General features: G+C 30.7%; 1 protein-coding gene across 1 annotated transcript in view; it reads left to right on the top strand.

Moving 5' to 3' along the window:
• Nucleotides 1-22,050, top strand: part of LOC143230355 (rho-associated protein kinase 2-like) — a 115,117-nt gene extending 93,067 nt beyond the window's left edge. Inside the window, 8 exon segments of the mRNA XM_076463785.1 lie at nt 807-935; nt 1,095-1,317; nt 2,198-2,345; nt 11,159-11,237; nt 12,223-12,300; nt 14,995-15,130; nt 16,274-16,481; nt 17,514-22,050. Coding sequence (XP_076319900.1) covers nt 807-935; nt 1,095-1,317; nt 2,198-2,345; nt 11,159-11,237; nt 12,223-12,300; nt 14,995-15,130; nt 16,274-16,481; nt 17,514-17,601 — 1,089 coding nt within the window. The 3' untranslated portion in view covers nt 17,602-22,050.

The raw sequence follows: 22,050 nt of genomic DNA on the forward strand, positions 1-22,050 counted from the left end.
GCAAGACAAATATAATAGAAATAACTTGTTTGATGAAATCCTTTAGGGCATTCTTTAACATAAAATCAAAAATAATGTCACCTTAAAATATATAAGCTATTTAATAAAAGATACCACCCAATCTTTAGAGGGTTTAATTCATTCTAAAAAATAGGCTGTGTAATGAGAGTTAATTATATAAATATTGCTTAAATTAATAATACAAAAAAAATTGCAAACTTTGGTGTCTTTTTAAAAAGTTGTGTTTATATCAAATACTTTATTAAGCTTTACAGCAACTTTACCAGTACATTAATTTCAATGAAGGATTATCATGTTTGTAATGTAAACAAGAATTTTATTAAGCATATGCAGTTTTTTATTTTTTAATGAAAACATTATAATTTATTTTATTTTCCATGCTTGCCCATTTCTGTGAAATAAATTTTCCTTTATTCACACAAAATAGTTTGATTGATCTCAGACAACACAGCTCAACTTGTTTGACTTTACCCCCATAAGCATTCATTAAGTTCAGTTTAAGCAAAATAAATTTGAATAACAAAGGAATTCTTTGTTTTGTAACTTTCTTGCTAGTGAATAAATAATGATAATTGAGTTTCACACTTAATACATTCTGTTTTTAGTGAATGTAGTAGCTTATTTTGCTTCAGGCTTTCAATCAATATACTTTTTTTGTAATTGCTTGGTAAAATTAAATTTTGGAACTTTTTCACAATGTATTTCTCTTTTCACAAAGGAAAAAAGAAATCTGAATTCTTAGAATAAAGTATCTGAGAAAACTTGTTTTGTCACTTCTGTTTCAGGCTGTCAACAAACTAGCTGAGATAGTGAATAGAAAAGACTTCTCAGGTAAAATGAAGAACAAGGCTAATGCAGCAGACCTTCGTCGCAGAGAGAAAGAGTGTCGAAAACTTCAACAAGAACTAACACTTGTAAGAGCTTTGTGGCAGAACATTACATATATTCAAGAAATAAAAGTATATATATTTTTTCATATCCTTTCATAACTTAATTTTGTTAGTACTACATAAAAAGCCTTGAAATTATTTATAAATATGTGCTAAACATTTTGTTTTGGCTGTGTGACTTAGGAAAGAGATAAATACAACCAAATGGTAACCAGATTCCAAAAGGAATTAGCAGAAATTCAAACAACTCTTGTAGAAGAAACTCAGATTAAGAACAAACTTCAGATGGAATTGGACTCCAAGGACTCAGAAATAGAACAGCTTCAACAGAAACTGTCATTGTTTTGTAGTGAAACAGCAAGCATTAACAGTGGTCCTGATAATGAGTCAGATGATGGAATTACTGGTGAGTGACAAATTGATGATTCATCTATTTTTTGTAACTTGTTGGCTCATAATAGATATTAACATCAAGTGGTTTGTTTCTTCAAATTGCTTCTTAAACATTTTTCACTTTATATTGCTATTTCATAAAATAAATTTTTCTCTCACATTAACGATTGATTCATAAGCTAATATTTCATTTTATAAATTTTTTTTATTGGTGTTATTGTACATTTGTTTAAATGTAATTTATGTTAAGTTGCTGCACAAATTGTTTGATAGTACTTGCTACAATTATTATCTTAACTGATTACATGATCTTAATTCTGTACAGTTATGTAAAGTAGATAATTTTATTTAATGTCATTGAATAATGAATACAGTTTTCCTTTTGCAGTAATAGTTTGCTGATGCCAAAGATATCCTCTTATATATTTACCTTATATTTTATAGAATTTTTCTTAGATTGTTTGATAACGAATCTACCCAATAAACAGATCTGTGTCTTCAAATTCTGCCTAATTTCAAAGGGATTTCAACTTTCACAGAATATGTGCCACTGTAGAATTAGTTTTTTATAACATTATTTATTCATGGTTCAATAGTTATAAAAGTTTTTAATCATTTCATACATGCATAATTTTCTGTTGCATTATATATTTTCTTGTTACTATTTACCAAGCTTCCCTTTCTGGTTCCAAGATCCATTATTCAAAGCTAATTTGTTGAAACATGCTACATATTCTTATAAAGGTTTCTGAATGATAATATTTAGTTCCTTTTTGTGGCTTAATATTTGAGCAATATGTGTATATACAATTATGATTTAACCATACATAAAATGTTTTGAATTAATTCATAACTTTATGTGCTTTACAAATTGATGTTTTTCTATATTCTAGAAGGTTGGTTATCAATACCAAGTAAACAGAATATCCGTAGGCATGGATGGAAGAAACAGTTTGTTGTTGTTAGTAGTCGAAAAATTCTCTTCTACAACAGTGAAGCAGACAAAGCTAATTCTGACCCAACTGTTGTATTAGATCTTAGGTTTGTATTTTATATTTATTATTAAATTTTAAAGTAGTTCCTTTATAAGATTACTTTATCTAACTGTTGCCAGTATTGGTTTTACTTTTAGTGTTTATGCACCATTGTTAAATAATTGAATAAATTTAGTTTTTTTGTTTTACAATAGCAGTTTAAGTTTTTAAGTTTTCAGTTTACTTTGTTAATTCATAAAATGTATTTATTTTCTACTTGCATTAATGATTAATTCATAAGTTAATTTTTCATTATATCCATTTCTTTTTTTATTTGATGATGATTCATAAAACAGTTATCCTTTGTATTAACCCTTTTGCAAAAGGTACTCCTATAAATTTCTTTCTATATAATTCATTAAGTTACATTTAAAATTTAAACAACTTTACTATCAATGTATATCAATGAAATTACCATTATAACGTATGTTAGAATTCAAACTTTTATCTTATCTCAGTTTTAATTCCTTTGTTTAAAAGAAAACTTTTAAAAATACTTAAATTTCAGTTTTATTGACATGTGACCCATGACCTGTGAAAATCTCAACTTCCACACATTCTATCCTGAAAAACATAAGCCTGGTTTGGAATGTGTCTTGGGTTTACTTTCCCTATTGATACATATATTCCAATATTCTTTGGTTATGTTGGAAGTAAGAGAGAAGTTCTATATTATTCTTTGTGATTTACAAATCACATGTAGTTATTTTACACGTGTATATATTATTAGAGAGAGCTAATTTTAAACTATAATACAACAATAGTTATTTTGAAATTGGTGCTCAGTTGTCTAGGATTGATGTATCTGTTGGTAATATTAACTGCTTTGCTCATGATAGTTCTTATGGTTATTTCCTATATAAATATGCTATTGTTAAGAGACAGTTAAAGTGCATTTTGGTTTTACTTTTGTATCTCAGTTAACTGTGTATTATTTGTATCGTAAAATGCACAATTGGGAGGTTTAAACATTTTATATGCTCATCTCAAACATTGTTCCAGTTCTCGAGGTTTACAGTCTTGCTTATTTGTAAAATAATTTTGTCAGAAGTTTGCACATCTATCCCAAAAGTACTGTAATATGCCCCAAGGACCTTAATGACTTGTGTCGAGATGAATAATAAATGACAAAGGCCCCTTTAGGTGGATTCCTATACATGGTGAGAGGACTTCTCAGAGAAGGTTCTACACATTCATTTTACCTCCTCTGGGATCTTTTTTTCTTTAACATCCATCCATGTTTTTGCCATGCATGGTGACCCATGAAGGGGAGGAAAGGATCCTGATGGTTGAGGGGTGCAACCCCAATATGCCAATTTGGCCTTGAATTCCTGCAAATGGGGAGGCCTTGGGGTGGCCCCACAGAGTTAATCGGCTGGTTTCATCGGACAATTGTTGTGGATGTTGTGTCTGATGCTGGTGTTTGGGTATAATGCTCACAAAGCCCTGGCATTGCTGTACTGTCCTTATTTGCTATTGTAGTACATCCCCTCATAGGCTCTATTGTGAGTGGGGTCAGTGGGTACTGAATCTTTCTTCATTTATTATGAATCCCTCAAGTCCAAATAAAAATAAAATAATAAGAAACAGCTCATTTGTGAACAACCACGTCTTGAAGACTGAACAAGTCTTCACCTTCTTCTATACCTGTGCCTCATTTTTTCATATTAGATTAATTGTCAGACATATCTCCCTTTCTTATTCAGAAGGGACTAGAGGGGCTTGCTAGCTCTCCTAAGTCAATCAAGAAGCTACATTTTGGGGACATCTTGGGGAAAACGTGCACCCCAAAACACTCTGAACTCCTCTTTCATTCAAAGGACATTGGGGATATACCCATTGAGGTTACTTCCCATGCTACTTTGAATTCCTCTTGAAAATTAATTTTTCAGAGGGAATTGAAGACATTCCCAAGTCGGAGATAATTGCTTATTTCTTCACCCCAAGAAGTTTCTGTAGTGAGGTGTATCTCCACTTCCAAGGGCAGAATTATGCTGTCTACTAATATTTTAATCTTGACACCTACATCACCATGTTTTTTGCCACTGTCAAGGTGGGTTATCTGAACTGTAAGGTATGGCCATATATTCCCAATTCTCTCAGATGTTTTCAGTGTATGGTTCAGTTACCTGAAGACATCATATTATGATTCTTTGACATGTTCATTGTGGTGGCAAAGACCACAGTGCTTACAAGTGAGAACTGTACCTTCACTGTGTTAATTGTAGTGGCTCTTTCATTCTTGCCCAAGGTGGGTTGAAGAGAAAGAAGTATAACATTTGAAATGTTTCACAACATTTCTTACTGAGGCTCAGAAGCTACTGTTTCCACACCCATCTTGGACATATACTGCTGAACTTCATTCTACTGTTTCAGTGGGAGTGCAAACAGATCTTTCCATGCCATTTTCAAACCATAAGCAGAGTCTTTTGCCCTCTTTAGTTAAGCATGTTGATAAATCCACATTTATTTCTGTCTCTGTTCCCACCATTTCTTTCAGTGACTTTCAGTTCTGCTTCCTTTGGCCTCGTATTCTGACGTATGCTAAGGTCCATCTTCTTTGGCCCCAAGATGTATAATGATTATTAATTCGTCTTAGTTGCTGGAATCTACATCTACAGACAGAGACTTGCCCATGTGATCCAGGGCAGAATCTAGTGAAGTAGAAAGACCTCCTAATAAAGAAAAATGATGTGGTCATAAACTGAAGGGTTCTCCACCCAGTTGTCATCCACTTAAATACAAATGGCCATATTGATACAGTGTAACTATCAAGGTTTCCATTTTAACATGGATGACATTAAAGCTTTGATTGATTTTTATCATCTTCTGTATCTTTTCTTACAGGAAATGTTTCTGAAACCTGTTGATTCAGTCACTTTTTTGGCAGTTTTCTTTGTATCAAAACAACAAATTGTATGATGGAAAAGTGCATGAAGGGTGGATTTACGGTTGACCTTGTTGCTGTCAATAGATACACACTTGGAGTCTATTACCATCCATGTTTCCTTGGGTCGTACCATCACTGTTTGTTCTCTCAACTGCCTCCTGGAGAGATCTATGATCATCAGACCTTGATGCTCTTAGTTAGCAGTTTACATCTCCATTTTAAACCTGGGGGACTTTAATGGACATAATTCCCTCTGGGGTGGTGCTAATATTGATGGGATGGGTTTGTTCTGCAGATCATATGCTCTTGGATCACAACCATTCTCTCTTCAGGACTGGTTATTATACTTATTTTCATGCACCTAGCCAGTCTTTTTCTGTTATTTATTTCTCTGTCTGCTCCCGTTTACTTTTCCTGGGGGGGGTTGACAGTGACCTAAGGGACAGTGATCATTTTCCTGTCATTTTGATGGAGACTGGCTGTGGTTGATGCCACCTGACCCACATGCCTCTGTAGAAGTTGGATCAGGCAAACTAGCTATTTTTCATTGCTCTCTCATAACTTGATCCTGCTATCGTCTGTATGGCAGCAGTAACTTACTGTATTGTCCACTCAGTCTATTCCTAAAACTTCGACACATTTTCAAAGTATCTTTGTCTGTGGTTGAGTCCTTTCTTCAGATGGTACGGATGGCTCAGAAATGGCCTGAGATACCTTTTGTAGGTATCCGGCACTTTCAAAATGCATTGTTTTTCAGCAGGCATGTGTGCATTGTGCATGGTCAGCAGATAAGGCATCAAAGCCAGAAGGAATCTTGGATTAAATTCACAACTAACATCTCTTTTACCACCACTTCCAAAATCATATGGGACAAAGTTGGAAGGTCATTGGATATTTCCTTCCCCCTTTTGATCTTGCTTTCAGATGGCCAGGAAGTTGCTGATGTCCAGAGCATTGCTGATACTCTAGGCAAATCTTTTTCTTGTGCATCTAGCACTTCTGTTTCGTTTCCCACCTTCTTAGTCATCAAATCTTGAGCAGAGCAACTGCCTCTTTCCATTTGAATCAATCATCTCTATAATCACTCATTTACACTGGTGGAACTCAAGCTTGTTCTTCATTGGTCTAGCAGTATGTCAGTCAGACCTGATGATATTTACTCAGGATGCTGCACCATTTCTTTCCTACCTCTCTTGCTATTTTTCAGGTTGTTTTTAACCAGATCGGGTAGGGTAAATTTTTTCATGATGCTTGACACCTGTCTATTGTCCTCCCTTTATTGAAGTCTGGGAAGAATTCCAAGATTCCTTCTAAATATCATCCAATTGCTTTGACAAGTTGTATCTGTAAGGTCTTAAAAAGGATGGTTAATGCTCATCTTGTTTGGTTCCTTGAGAAAGCTTACGATACCATATGGAGGTACGGCATTTTGTGATACCTCCACCCACATGGGTTCCGTGACCATTTTCCCACTTTTATCCAAAACTTTTTAATGGACTGGCAATTCCATGTTCATGTGAGCTTTCCTATTCTTATCCACAGAAACTCGGAGTCCCTCAGGGCTGTGTCTTAAGTGTCACTTTTCAGTGTGAAGATTAATGCAATCACTACACAACTTTATCCTATTGTTGCAAATGGATTCTGTGATAACTTCCACATCCCTTGTTAGTAGTTGAGCATGAAATTTATTGAGCAGCAGCTTTAGACTGCCCTCAATTGTTTGTTGAAGGGAACTACAGCAAATGATTTTAACTTTTCTTTCTCTAAAACAGTTTGCATGCACTTTTGCCACCAATGGGCATTCACCCCAATCATCCCAAGCCAAACAATCAAATGACAAAGGACAAAAAATAAACAAATAAAACATTACAAATTAAACATACATAAAAGACTTGAAATTACAAATATCACCAAGAGATCATCTTTTAAATGAGTCTACAAAAGATTAAAAGGTGTGTACATTTTTCTGTTTCTTAATTTTAAATATTTCATAGTGCTGTATGTTAATGAATATCTACAGTTAGTGAAAAGGTAGAAAAAGTGAAAAATAAAATATAAACATTTACCTTAAAATAATTTTTAAGATATTCATCTAAGTGATTCTAGAGGTCATGCAAATAAAAATTGAAACTAATATGAAGAAAAATATATTTTTATACTCTATGAAAATCGTCTTGCAGTTGATGATCTATTCGGAGTCTTAGAGCAAATAACTGCCATAAATATATAGATAATATATTTTTAGTAAAGAGACTTAATTGAAATATCATTTTTTGTGTACAAGATACTTATAATATTTAACAAAACATTACCTGTTTTAATGAGGATACATTATGAAATCACAAAGTTATCATAACTACTGTCCAACTGTTATGTATTATGATTTATTTTGGACAGGCCTCCAATTTATTATGTTACATATTACAATTTGAAGCAGCCTGAAACTGAGTTAAATTGTAATTTGAATGTAGAAGTTAATTAAATGTAGATATGTATCAAATTTATAATATTTGCCTATAAGATTGATACAGTTTTCTTTCTTAGCACAAATATAATTTACTATACAAACAATAATGCAATTTATAATAATGGTTATTATAAATAATAATTAATATAAAAAGTTTCACAAACAATATTGAGTCTTCTGTCTGAACTGGAACCTCCTTGATATCTTACTGTGAGGGTTTATCATGAGCAAATTAATTATGAGTTTATATTGGAACAGTTCATTTAACCAAGACCTAGCTAGCTCTTTCCTAATCACACTCAAGTTTTTGCAATAGATATTTAACAGTACAAGGTAAATGCATTTCTAAATATATATATTTAAGTGAAACAAACATCCATAATAAAATAAATATACAATAGTAAATCTGTAACACTTCCCTCCATAGAGAATTAGGTTGGCATTATACAATTTTTAACTATATTATTGTAATGGATTACCATTACACATTAATACCTGTGTGTGTTTCAATTTGATGTATTTGAGGTATATTATTGGATGTGTATTGTGTAAGTCCTGCCTGTTTTCTAAATTTATAGAAGATTCTTGAGAGTAGGTATCAACAATATATGTTTTATGAAAAAGCTAGCATGTTTTCGAATTTTGTTGAACATTCTAGAAACTTGCGTGATTCATATAAAAGCAGCTAAATGAGAAAAAATTTTATATTGTTGATCAGCTAAAGTCAGTATACTATAAGCTTCAGGAGCATTAATTGTGATTAATGCTTATTGATCACAAAACTACAGAATTTGACCAGGAACATGTATAGATTTTGAACATTACAAATAGTTCAACTTCAGTAATTTAACTTTTGATGTTAATATTTCAATGAGAACATTAGATATTTTCCTCAGTAAAAAGTCAGCTTGTAAGGGTGTGGAGTCAACCAAGCTAGCTAGCTTAAGTGAGGTGTAACAATATACATTCACAATTAATTTGCTTGTCATGGGTCTGAATCGTGAATAAAATATTTGGTTCTATGCCAGTTAGAAGACTCAGTATTGTATATAAACTAATAATTGTAATAACTGTTAATATTAATTGTATTATAATTTGTATATTAATCTACATTTGTGTTAGGAAAGAAAATTTTGTGTATCAATCTTGTTGGCAAGTATCATAAATTTGGTACATATTAACATTTAATTAACTTCCAAATTCAAATTAAGATTTCTAGATGTTTGAAGTCATTATGTAATGTACATAACATAATAAATCAGAGCCTCATCCAAGGTAAATCATAATATGTAACAACAATCATGACAGTGTATAACACAATCAATACAAATAACCTTATGATCATAAAAGTATATAGCATATGAAAATTCATCAGTACAAATTCCATCTTTTTGGTAAGTACCCAACATAATCAACAAGCACATGGCTGAGGGGTTCTTTGAAAGATGGGATAAGTTTCAAAGGGGTAACAGGAATTTTCTTGTCAGGTTTTCTAACCAGTAATTGACAGGTATGAGCAGGTTTATAAAACTGAAAAACATCTTGCCTAATTTTTGGCCATAAGAAGTATTTCATAATCTTATCACATGTCTTGACACCTGAATGATTTCTCATGGGTAGTTCATTGGCAACTTATTTAAGAATAATATTATTTTCAAACAACTCTTTGGTAAACTACAACCCAGTCCTCTGAAGCAGGCATATCACTTGGTCTCCATTTCCTTACAAGTTCTCCATTTTTGAAAAAAATAACCATTTGGAACTTTTATCTTTTGGGGGTGCATAGTTAAATAGTAAAGATATCTGTGGATCCTTTTCCTGCTCAGCGATGACTTAACATATAGCAAACGGTACTTCACTGGGTGAACAAGATCCCTCACATCAAACATTATTGCTCACCAATGAATCGTCAGTAGGATAGTCATCAACAAGATCCCTGTTAAATCAAAAAAATTGTTTGAGACAAACCTATAATATCTGAATACATGTCTGTCATTTGTTTTTGACTTAATTTCTTAGCCTGAACTGGAAGGAAACATGTTAGGATTCTCCTGAACATCATCATCCTCCTCAGATGAATCAGTGATCAGGTTACTAACCATTTTGGGTTCAGCAACAACTTTTTTTCCCAGCTAAATCATTTCCAAACAATGATGATATACCCTGAATTGGCAGAGTAGGCCTTACTCCAACCACAACTGGTCCCAAAACTAGGTCTGATGTTAAACAAATGTTATGAAGAAGAACATTAACAAAGCCAACCTTAATACCCTGAGTAACAACAGACTCACTGGTGACAGAACTGGAATCTAATGGCAATATACCCTCTGACAACAATGACTGAGTCATCTCAGTATTCCTTCCTAACTGCAGAGTTGAGTCTAATTTCCATTTCTTTCAGCCTAATTTCTTTCTCATCTTCAATACAAGCTTGTTCAAGCTCAATTTGTTTGAGTTTTGGCTGGATCACTAACTTTTCACTTAACAGTGATTGGCTGGTAGAGACACTAGAATATTCTCTTAATGCTTCCTCAGACAACAAATCATTATCAAGTGGTATTTGAATAATACATTTTTTAGTTTATGTTTTTCTCATTGAATTCTTAACCTTTAATTTTAACATTTTGGAAATTTCAAGCAATTAGCCTTTGTTATATCTTTCTAGTTGTTTGAGAGAGGCTAATTCAAGAAAATCTTGGTAATCAGACATGATTAATTCTTGTTGGCACTGATAAATGTAAATTGAATTATGATTTTAATTCAGATCCCTCAGACAACAAGCCCCCAATTTGTTACATATTAAAATTTGTCTTGGATCAGCCTCTAATTTATTATATTACATACTACAGTTTGAAATAACCTAAAACTGAGCTAAATTGTAATTTGGATTTAGCCAGTAATTATATTTTGATACGTATCAAATTTGTGATATTTGCCAAGACAATTGAGATGTACAGTTTTTTCTTAACTTAAAAGTATTTTAATATACAACAATAATACAACTTATAATAATGATTATTACAAATAATGATTTATATACAACATTTTTACAAACAGTATTGAGTCTTCCACCTCATCTGGAACTTCCTTGATGTCCTATGGAGGGGTTCACAATGAACTTTATTTAGAGTTGCTATAGGCAGTTCACTTAACACATGCTAATCACAGACAAGTTTCTTGCAGTAGACATTTAACAGCATACATTACATGCATTTTTTAAAATACATATTTAATTGAAATGCACATCAATAATAAAATAAATATGTAATAGTAAGTCCGTCATATTCCCCAGTCAAGTTCCTGAAAATTACAGGGGACCAGTGCAAAAGAGTTAGTGATTGATTCATAAGTTAAGTTAGATTTATTACTTAAACTTAATATTCTAATTGTAATCAACAGAAGTTTATTGTGTTTTTTAATTAAATAAACTCATGTTTTAAGGAATTTGATTATCTGTTTTCAGTAAACTGTTTCACGTACGTTCAGTTACTCAAGGTGATGTAATACGTGCTGATGCCAAAGACATTCCTCGTATATTTCAGGTATGTTTGCAGATTCCATATTTTTGTTGTTTACATTTAGAATTTATCTTTAAAAAGATAATAACTGCTTATTCTTCAGTAGGTTTGCATCTGTCTATTTAAATGTTATGTTTTTGTTATTTTAGAATTTTAAATTTGGAACCATAAGTTCTCCTTTGCTGTTTTTAAACATAAAACAGTGTTTCATTTTGAAGTTATTGTGTAATATTTTCTGCTTTTTTTAAATTCTACATATTAAAACAATAATTCACTTGTTTTATTTCTTTTTCCAGTCATACAGTGCTTTTGATTTGGGTTATGTTTTAAATACAACTTGTCTTAATTTACTACACAAAATGTTTAATAATATAAGTTACAGTTATGTGAACTAATTACATGATTTGCCTACTTTACAGTTGTTATTTAAGTAGAATAATGAGATAGTTAGGCAATTTTGTTTTTTGTTTTTTTTTCTTAATTTCACATTAAAGCTGATTATACTTGACTGTAGTTTGAGTCTGTCAATATGCAGATGTGCTTTTGAAATAAGATTGCATTTATTATTGACTTTATATGAGATTTTAAAATTGGTTTCATAGAAAAGCTTTCACAGTCAATTAAAGCAGGTTGCAGTAAACTTTGTTTCTGTGTTTATGTATTTTTTTCTTTGGTTAGTTTTGTAACATTTGTCTTAACTAAATATCACTAATCTTACTTTTGTTAGTGACTATAAAGTTAGTAAATTCTTATTTTTTTTGTTCTAATAGTTATAAGTAAACTGCAGTCTTATGTTTGTTATATAAACTAGAGAACAGCAACTATTTATTACACATATCACCTAAACAAAGTACTATCAGTTCTAAATTTATTATATAAATTAACTTAACAATTTACCGTGAGTCATTTGGTTTAGTTTAAGAATGTAAAATGCTAAAAAACAAATAGGGTTTGATTTTCTGTGGTGGGCAGAACTCAGGCAGCTAAAATGAACAATATTTTGTTACAGTTGTTATATGCTGGAGAAGGAGAAAGCAGAAAGCAAGGAGACACCAGTCTTCTTCCAGAAGTTCAATTACCCAAAGATGTAAGCTTGTTATATTTTAATTATTTAGACAGTTAAGTGGTATTCTTTACATGTAATTAATCACTGTTGTCAGTTACAGTGAATTAATTTAAAGAAATTATATGCAATCACTATAAAGAAGCTAACAATTTTAAATCTCACTACAAGATCAGTCTAATCAAATAATAGAGTACACATGAAAAACAGAAGAACAAAAAGTACTTCCTTGGGTTTTCTATTTTCTTGCTAATAAGTGTCAATGACACTTTACTCTTTTTGTACTAATGGCGGTACTGTGCTAAATAATATTTTACTTGATTAAATAATTACAAAAGAGCACAGAAAATTTCTTAAACTATCACAATTTTTCTGGCTTTCTAACTATGCAGCGAGAGCCATTAAAAATTCAGTTAAGCTCTTCAGTATGTATCCGATGGAAATCAAGCTTGAACTGAAAGCGAAACTGACAGTTCTTTTTATGAAAAACTTTGTAACATAATACATTGTTAGTATATGAAAAACTTGGCTGTCTATTGATTTTTCAATAATAATATAGTATTGAACATTGGAGAGAATTGTGGGCAGTTTTTGAAAGTGACAATGTTACAGGTGGGAATGACAAGAAGAGTCTGTTGTCTTTCTCATGGCTCTGTAATGAAATAGTAATTAAGGCTATAAATATTATGCTTTGCCTGAATGATGACAATATTATAATGCATAATTTACATTAAATTTCGTACTTCTTGGAGATGTGGTAAATGAATCGGAGAAAAGGGGATGCCTATAAAACAAATGTCACAATTTTTACACATAGAGAAATTCTAGTTTTTCAACATGTTGTTCCTTCTCTACTTCTTCAAGTCTTGATAATTAATATTCATTATATATCAGTTTTTCATGACTGATACCAGACCACAATTTTCCAGAATACATTAGTACATAGTAGACCTTAAGTATACTACTGCAACATTATATTAACCCTCTTGCTACATTACTATCTTATAGAGTTACATTCAAAATTTAATGAAATTACCTTGTTATCAATACATGCAAGTAAACTTGGCATCAAAATGTAGTTATTGAATCACATTTTAATATGTTTTTAAGTTCTTAATTTTAAAAGGAAATGTTTTACAAATTCAGTCATTTCTAGCATGATAATCATGACATTTGTTGTCTACACCTTCTCTAATTTATTTACCATCTCAAGCTGAAGTACAGAATTAATGTAAATGACTCATTATAATGTAGATATTACCAATGCAAAGTCTTTTATCGACTTCAATCTTATGTGTCGAGTCATAAATTAAAAAATCAGACCCACTTGCACATCCAACTGTCTCATCCTCTTTTTCACAAATAGCTAACATTTCAACCTGACATTTTTAATACATTATTCATAACCAGTAGAAGGGCAGAGTTTTAATTTATCGAATGACTTGTATTGTTTTCAATACAGATAATTGTCTGTTTTGTATACAGTTTTAAAGTTTCTCTTGAGATGTTTAGATTGAGGAGCTTTGTGAATTAAGGCTCTTATGTCATAGTGAGAAAGCCAGATAAAAGATGATGGTTACAGGAGACTGTTTTGCACATGTTATTCTGTGTTTTTAGGTGCATTATTTAAGTAACTAAGAATTATTTGAAGTCAACAGTAAATACTATATTCTGTGTTTTTCATATAAAGTAATTTAAATGTAAGAATTAGAAAACTATTAGGTTAGATTAGGTAAGATGATAATAAAAATTCCTCACAGGGTATTTTTTGACTAGCTCATTCCTACTGTAATTCAATATGGTAGCATGAGCTACTTATTTGCCTAGTAATATACAACTTGTGTGGTGAGACTACATGGTGTGGTGAGTAAACATGGCTCAAAAGGTGATAAAACAATAAAATTAAGTATAAACAGATGTATGGTTAAATTTTAAGCTATTTAGGGTAAAAAAAATTGGTAATTTGATTTAATATTTCTTAAGTTAATTTCAAAGTTAGTCAAACTGACCAAGATAATATAAAATTCGGGTAAAAAATAAAATACAAAATTTTATTTTTAGAAATATTTTAGTGTGAGTAGAGGTCATACAATTAAACTTTAAAATTTTCAGTTGAAGTATTTTTAATTATTAGCATGAAAATGACTGCATTCAGTGGCACAGTAGTATGTTTGTAGGTTTCAAAACTTGTGGTGGTAGAACACAGACAGCTAATTGTGTAGCTTTGTACTTAATTTCAAACAAACACTCAGAGCAATCAACACTCTGACATGTATTCATGGACAACTCTTTAATAAAAATACTTAAGATTTTATTTTCTGTGTACAAAATACTTTTAACATGTACTGAAAGCTTGACAAGTTGCTTGAAGATGCATGAGAAGTATCAAAAGGTATATTTTATGGAAACTAATGGTTACTTTGTGGTTACTACAAGATTGATCACTTTGATAAGCCTGTATAGCAAGAGTTAAAACATGACATTTGTTTAATATGCGTTTATTAATCTAATATTTGACCTCTTTCTGTACTGCCTTAACATAGTTTAATACTTGTTTGCTATTCTACTGCTTTGCTGATATTGTAAAACTGTCATTATTCTGAAGCTTGTATCCTCCTCTAGTGTTAAAAATTAGAGCACTTTTATTCTGTTACTACTGTTTAATACATTACCACAGTTTTAAATACTTGAACTGTTTTAATATCTAATATTTTCCAGCTAATGCAGCCAGGAACCTTTGACCACAAAGGCCATGAGTTTGTGTCTATCAGCTTCCACATGCCAACAACTTGTGAAGTGTGTCCACGGCCATTGTGGCATATGTTCAAACCTCCACCTGCACTAGAATGTAGACGTAAGTATGAAACCTTTTTTGCAATGGTGTAAGATATTATTAACTCCTAAAATTATTCTCTTAAAATTACAAATAAAGCTTCATAATTGTTTGTTCTTATGTGTTACTTAGTTTATTTTTACTGTTGAAACTGCCATAAATTCAGGGTTTTACAAAAATGACCCTTTTCTATATTATTTATTAAACTTCTTATTTCTACCTAAGAGCAGATGGCATCCAAAGTGTACTTTGGGGTTAAGCATAGTATTGTGGTGAGTATGCCAGTTTCTTACAAAAATGTCAAAAATTTGAGCTGTAATGCAATCAAACACTTTAAACTTCAGCTGTTAGTTTGTTATAAAAATGATAGTAATTCCATTGTCAGTTGCAGTAGTAAGTGCTTTGATTTATAGTTCAAAGTAATTGCAACACTCCAACCCAAGAAGTTTCTGACCTGTTTACCATGCCAATGTGTTGCTTCAGGTGTCATTTAGGTTGAAAATGTGAAAGTGCACTTAATGTTTGTGAACAGTAGAATGGCACAAACAGCATTGTTTGGAATGACATATATGAATGTTGTGTTCTTTACATGTTAAGGAATTAAACCATATTTTATTAGTAATGTTTTTCTAAAGCAAGTTTATGTTGTATTAGAGTGTTCTGTACATAACTTAGTTTATGCATAGCTTACATAATATTAGTTAGTGGAATAAAGACTTTTATGAAAGGTTAATGAAAAATTTTAAACCATAAACACTAATTGTTAATCATTCTAACAAAAATTTCCAACAGTTATAAAAAGTATTTGACACTCTTCATGAAAAATGCAAGACAAACAAGGAAACTTTATTATTAAATATTTAAAACACGCATAAAGTTACGTATTGACCACCACATTAGTTACTTAATGACATGTTCTTTCTGTTTTGCTCACTTTTTCCAGGGAAAAGTTAAAAAATTTATTCAGTTTTTCAGTTTGTTTCATTTTACAAAGTCTTTATAAGGTTTCCGACTCCATATGCTATTTTGTACAGTAAATATTTACTTTAATTTGAAAAGAAATTTAAAAGACATAAGTTAATGCAAACAAGTATAAAGACAAAGTTGAAAAGAAAAGAGACATGGATCTCTTAGTTCAGAGTTCTAATCACTTATTTTTTGTAGGGTGTCGGGTAAAAGTTCATAAAGATCACCTGGACAAAAAGGAGGAAGTTATAGCACCATGTAAGGTAAATTATGATCCAAATTCAGCTAAAGAAATGTTATTGCTAGCAAGCACTGTGTTGGAACAACAACTTTGGGTTTCTCGTTTACGTAAAAAGATAGAAAAGTGTGGATATGCAGCCAACCAGGAAACTCGAGCATCTCCAAGGTTAGAAAACTTCTAGGAACTTATTTCAAGAGCTCTTACTCTTGTGGGTATTTTAAAATTAGAATATACTTGAATTATTTCACTTTTGATTTAATCTTGTAGTTGTTGGGCCAGGCATAGCCTAGATGGATAGCTTGTCTTACTGTGGTTTTGAGGATTCCTGATTTATTTCTTTGTGCCACAAAGTTGCATTCTGCAATGTGAGGCCATTGGTACATAAGTAATTTTAAAATCCCATTACTTAATTAAAATACCCCAAGAGTGATAGTGGGTGTTGATGACTAACCACTGTGCATTTGATCTACCACTTCAAAATTAGGAACAGCTTGTATTGGATAGACTTTGCATAAATTTCTGAAACAAACATAAATTCTAAACTGTAGTGGTTTGAAATGTATCTATAAACGTTTTTTGTTTTGTTTTTAAATATTAAGTCTTTCAGCCAGAATTCCAGGTAGAAAACATTACAGTACATTATAGTACTATTGTTCAAGCAAAATTCAGTTTCCTGTATGTTTGACATTTTTTTAAAAATTGGTAATGTGCTACTGATAAATAAAATTAGTACCCTGAAAGTTATTTAATTACAAAGTTTAAGCTCAAGGGAGATCCAGTTCAATCTATACTTTGATCAGTGTATGTTATTGGATCATACTAGTTATAGAGAATTTCACTGCTTATCAGTATCCCTGAGCACATGTTAACCAAAGAGAGATAAGTTGGACATATATCGTAGTGAAAAATATCAAACGTACTGTTGGTATGAATGAGCTCATAATGAATATAAGGCATGTTCACACCAACAGAATTTTTAAATATGCTAGTAATAAATATAAAATATCAACTTAAAATGTGTTTACATTTCTTATAAACATTCTACAAAATACACAACTTTATTACTTGCTATTGACAGTTCTAACATCAGTGACGTGAATCAAAATTAATATATAAAATGAACATATTTTCCAATATTATATTTTCATTTTTTAAGGGTGTTCTTTTATCTCTAACTTTATTTTGTTTTCTTTTAAGGTCATCAATGAGGTCGACAAACAAATATCAACCCCAGAAGTCCTCTACCTTACCTCCTTTTGGATATTCAGCATCAATGAGAAAGTGAAATCAATATAAAATTAAGAATAAAAACACTTCAGTGTTTCTTGTGCATTTTATGTCAAACAAAATGTACTGTGATCAGCCAGATTACTAGGCAAAGTGTGCCATAGTTGTTTGGCAGATTGAATCTTTAAGAAGAATCTTACCGATCAGCCAGGTTGCTAGATCGTTACGTTAAAGATAGCAGTAATTGTTTATATTTTAAGAACAGTCGGGTACAATTTTCTGTTTCATGTTAACTGCTATGCAAAAAAGTATTATATGATGCCATACTTCAGTAGTATAGTGACAGCTGCTGCTCCATACTTCGGTAGTATAGTGACAACTGCTGCTGGCACATTGATTCTGAGGTTTTAAGTAACTATTCGTTGCTATTATAACAGTCTTGTACAGTAATGCATTAATAAGGGTTTCATATCTTTTAAGAGATTATTTTATTATGTATGGAAGACTGCCTTAAAATAACTAAATGTTCAGAAGATAAAACAGTGATTCACATATTGTCATTTTACTGGCATGTTTCAGTTCCTGCTATGTTAGGCTTTATCAAAGTTATATGGTGTATTGCTATAGTAACTAGGCTCTCAGAATTTATTGTCAAAACTTTATTATTTAGATGTATTTTTTCTATAACTGCACATTAATACCTAAGATTACTCTTTCTTTCAAAACTAATTGAGTTGTGTTTGTAGATTCTTGTTAACCCCTAGGCACATCCCTTTTGCACTGCTGAGTTCATTATCCACTTTAATATATATATATATACAGGTGTCCGTCAAGACTCCAATAAGAGGCTGATAACAAAAATAGATAATGGTGAAGTCTTAGATGTAAAATTTTAAAATAAAACATCAAAGTAAAACAAAGCAATGGGAAAAATCTACTTTATTGCCAATACTGCATGTTTAATAAAACTAATTTTATTTACAGTTTATGTTAATATATCAGGAATTAAAAGCATTTGTTAATTTTTAACATTTATTTTTATCTTTCAAACAGAACAGATGTTTGCACAATTGAAAAAAACAAAACAAAAATATTTACTTTGTTAAAATGCTAAACATTGTACTGTACAGTCTATTGCAGCTGAACAACTCAAGTGTTAAATGGTTGTTTCCTGAATGTTATAGGATCAAAGTATTTAATAAATATTTTAACAGCCTTATGAAAACTATGCAGATAAATTTTTTTTCACTCCATTAGAGGAAAGAAGACTAATTCTTGCTTAAATTTTTATTTCAGAGAGGCAGTTAGAAGTTTTTTGTAATTATAAAAATAAACCTGAAATAAAGAAACGTTATGGCTCTGAATTTTTGTACAAAGTCCACACTGAAATTTTTGTAGGACTAAAGGAGTGCCTTTCATATTAGTTTCCTAGCTGACTGCTTTCAACTTGCTTCAGTGAGTTATAAATGATTTGAAATACTCTTTATGTAAGAGGTAATAGTTAATAACAGAATGAAACAACTGTTTTAGAGTTTGAAGGTAAATAATTTGAAAACTTAAAATGTTGGATAGCATTTCATAGGATATTTTCTTGTGTACCTAAAGATATAGTGCAAAGAATGTAAATAATCCAAATATGTGAGAAAGACTGATTATCTTGTTTGCTTTCACAGATTTGATGTGTAGCACTAAATACTGTTTATCTGCACTAATGTTTTCTTCCTTTATGATTTCCATAAAATTGTAATTTTTTTAAAAAGTTATAAATGAACTTTAAGTTTTGAAAAATGTTTTCAAGCTAGAAATATTTTGATATATTTTGAACATCTTCATAGATTAGTAAATCTTTTTAAACAGTATTTTCAAATGGAGATATTTTGAGGACCATATTACATTTATTTCTTATCAAATTTCTGTATTTTTAGTAGAACAAAGAGAGGTTAGTTGCTAATGTTTCATTTGAATTGCATGCAAGTCATGATAGGAGTGTTTATTAAGTGTCCATTTTCAAAACTATTGTTTTTCAATGTTTATTACTTTACTAGGAAAACCAAATTATTCTGGTATTTTCAGGATTTTTTGACACAGGCTTGTTTCATTTCTTGTCTGAAAATGGTATCATTAACTTTGAATTATTAAATGTCTGTTTGTGAAAGAATCTAATAACAATCCATGTTGATACATATTACTTTTTGAGAAATTGGGTGTACAAAAAGAAACTTTTCTTATTGGATAAAGTTCTGTTAGAAATCTTCTATTCTTAGTAAAACTGTACATCAGAAATACAAAATGCCTTGGTTTAATTTAAGTAATAATCTAGGCCAGTTTAACATTATGGACCTTTTTGTTTCTTTTTATTAATAAGACCTAAAAAGTAGGTGTGGAATGATGTTTTCAGTTTCTAAAGTGTTCAAATTTTAACATGAATGGCATCTTCATTTTCGTTTAAGGTCATTACAAAATGTTTTTGTTGTGCTCATTGTTTTTCTGTCATCTTTGAAATTTAGCAAATATATTTCTGAAGGTTGCTCATGAAACTGGAGCATATGTCTATAGAAAGTAGCTACCACTGTTATTTTTTTAAATTTCACTTTAAATTGTATCATCTAGAATTTTTTAAAGTAAAACTTGGAATTGGGATATGATTTCTAGTGCTTGAAAAGTAAAGTTTATATTATTAAACCATCACTCAAAAATTCTAGTAAAATGTTTCCAGGGAGATAGTGATATTTTTCATCACCATATTTTTTTTATTTTTTTTTATAAGTTTTACTGAAAATGACAGTTGAAAAGATTGAACCATTATTGACTCCAGGATGTAAATTTTTCCCCATAGTTTCCTTCTAGTTTCTCTTTATTTTTCAACCTTTGGGGCTCTTTTGTAATCGTTACTAATAACATGCCTTACTGAGTGCCTTACAGGAACTTTAGAATCTTGAACATGAAACTGTTTCTTCAGGTATTTGCTCAATGTCTTAGGAACATATTCTACAATGAAATTATTGGTCCTTGTTCAATAACTTCTTGACATTTATCAGAAAACTCATTGCATGGGCAAAATTAAAGCACTTGTTATAAAGAAACCTAATGTGTTTGTCTTTTTATCAGAGCTTTATTTAATTAAATGCTTGTTATTTAATATTAAGTTTTAATTCCAGATTTATCACTGGTTATAATTCAGTGCATGACACTGGGTGTTAAGGTGATTGAAATTTTACCAAAGTAAATACAGAATTGATCGAACAGAACCTAATTTGTTTCACAGAAAACACAGGCTGGAATTTGTATGTAAGAAACATCATGAAGTATATAAAAGCATACTGACAAGTAGGAGCATTGCCCAAAGTAGTTGGTCAAATATAATATGAATTCATATTTACTGTATTGGTTTAATAGAAAAGATGAGGGGTATTCTTCTAGGTTTAACAATCTCAGCGACTGAATAAGCAATGTTGTAAAGCATTTATGAGAATAAAAAAGAACATGATTAGAGTAATTAAGTTGAAAAAAAGAAACTCAAGACTTTTTTTTCCATGGCTTGGTAGGATGCTTAATGTATTCATGTTTTCATAAGATAAGTATTTTGAATTCACGTAACATTGTGTTAAAAGTCCTTTTGGTTTCCTTTTGATTATTTCCTTAGAAGACTAATTGCTCAAAAGTAGTTAATCCCAGAATTATTAGGTTTCTATTAAAAATTAGTTTTTAAGTCCCAGTATCTTACTTAATATATTTTGCAACCTTACAATTTTGGAAAATCTCAAGTGTTTCATATTTGCTACATTTTGAAAACTTGAATTTTTCATACAAAAAACATTTATCAATTTTACCCATCATTGCTATGAAACTGTTTCAAAAGTTTGTTTTCTTACAACAAAAGTTAACTCTAGAGGCTGGTTGTGTTTTTCTTTTCCCACTTGTATAAAATGGCTCTTAGAATTCTGTATATGAATATTTAGTCATGTTAGAATTGAAATCTTTTTTTGAAACAAGCTTTAGGAATATCTTCATGTATTAGCCACTTATTTCAAGATATTTAAGGTTAATAAGCTGGTTTACTGTTTGAAATAAAAGTTATTGTAACCTCAAAGTTAAATATAAGATCCTTTAAATATTAAAAGAAATGCAAGGAAATTGTACCACTTTGTGCAAGTTAAAAAAAAACAAACTAACTAGATTGTTTGAATAATATGACATAAAAAGGCAATGTTATCAAAAGTTAACAGAATTGTATATGAACTTTTTATAGTACTTACTGTAGATAATGTGATTTTTTTTCTAGAATGGACCAGATATTTTATCGTGTATGTACTTACACTGAACAATTCTGAAGGATATGAAAGAGATGGGAACATTTGTAGTCAGTCATATATGTAGTTTGTTTTTGCTTTTAGTGCAAAGTTCTTGAGGTGCATCTTTCCTTCCTATGTTTGACCATGTAAATCATTGTTGTATAATATTTCTTGTGTAATATTAAGTATATTAATAAATTCATGCTTTATTCATA

Source organism: Tachypleus tridentatus, chromosome 10, assembly GCF_004210375.1.
Source record: "Tachypleus tridentatus isolate NWPU-2018 chromosome 10, ASM421037v1, whole genome shotgun sequence".
Lineage (NCBI taxonomy): Eukaryota > Metazoa > Arthropoda > Merostomata > Xiphosura > Limulidae > Tachypleus > Tachypleus tridentatus.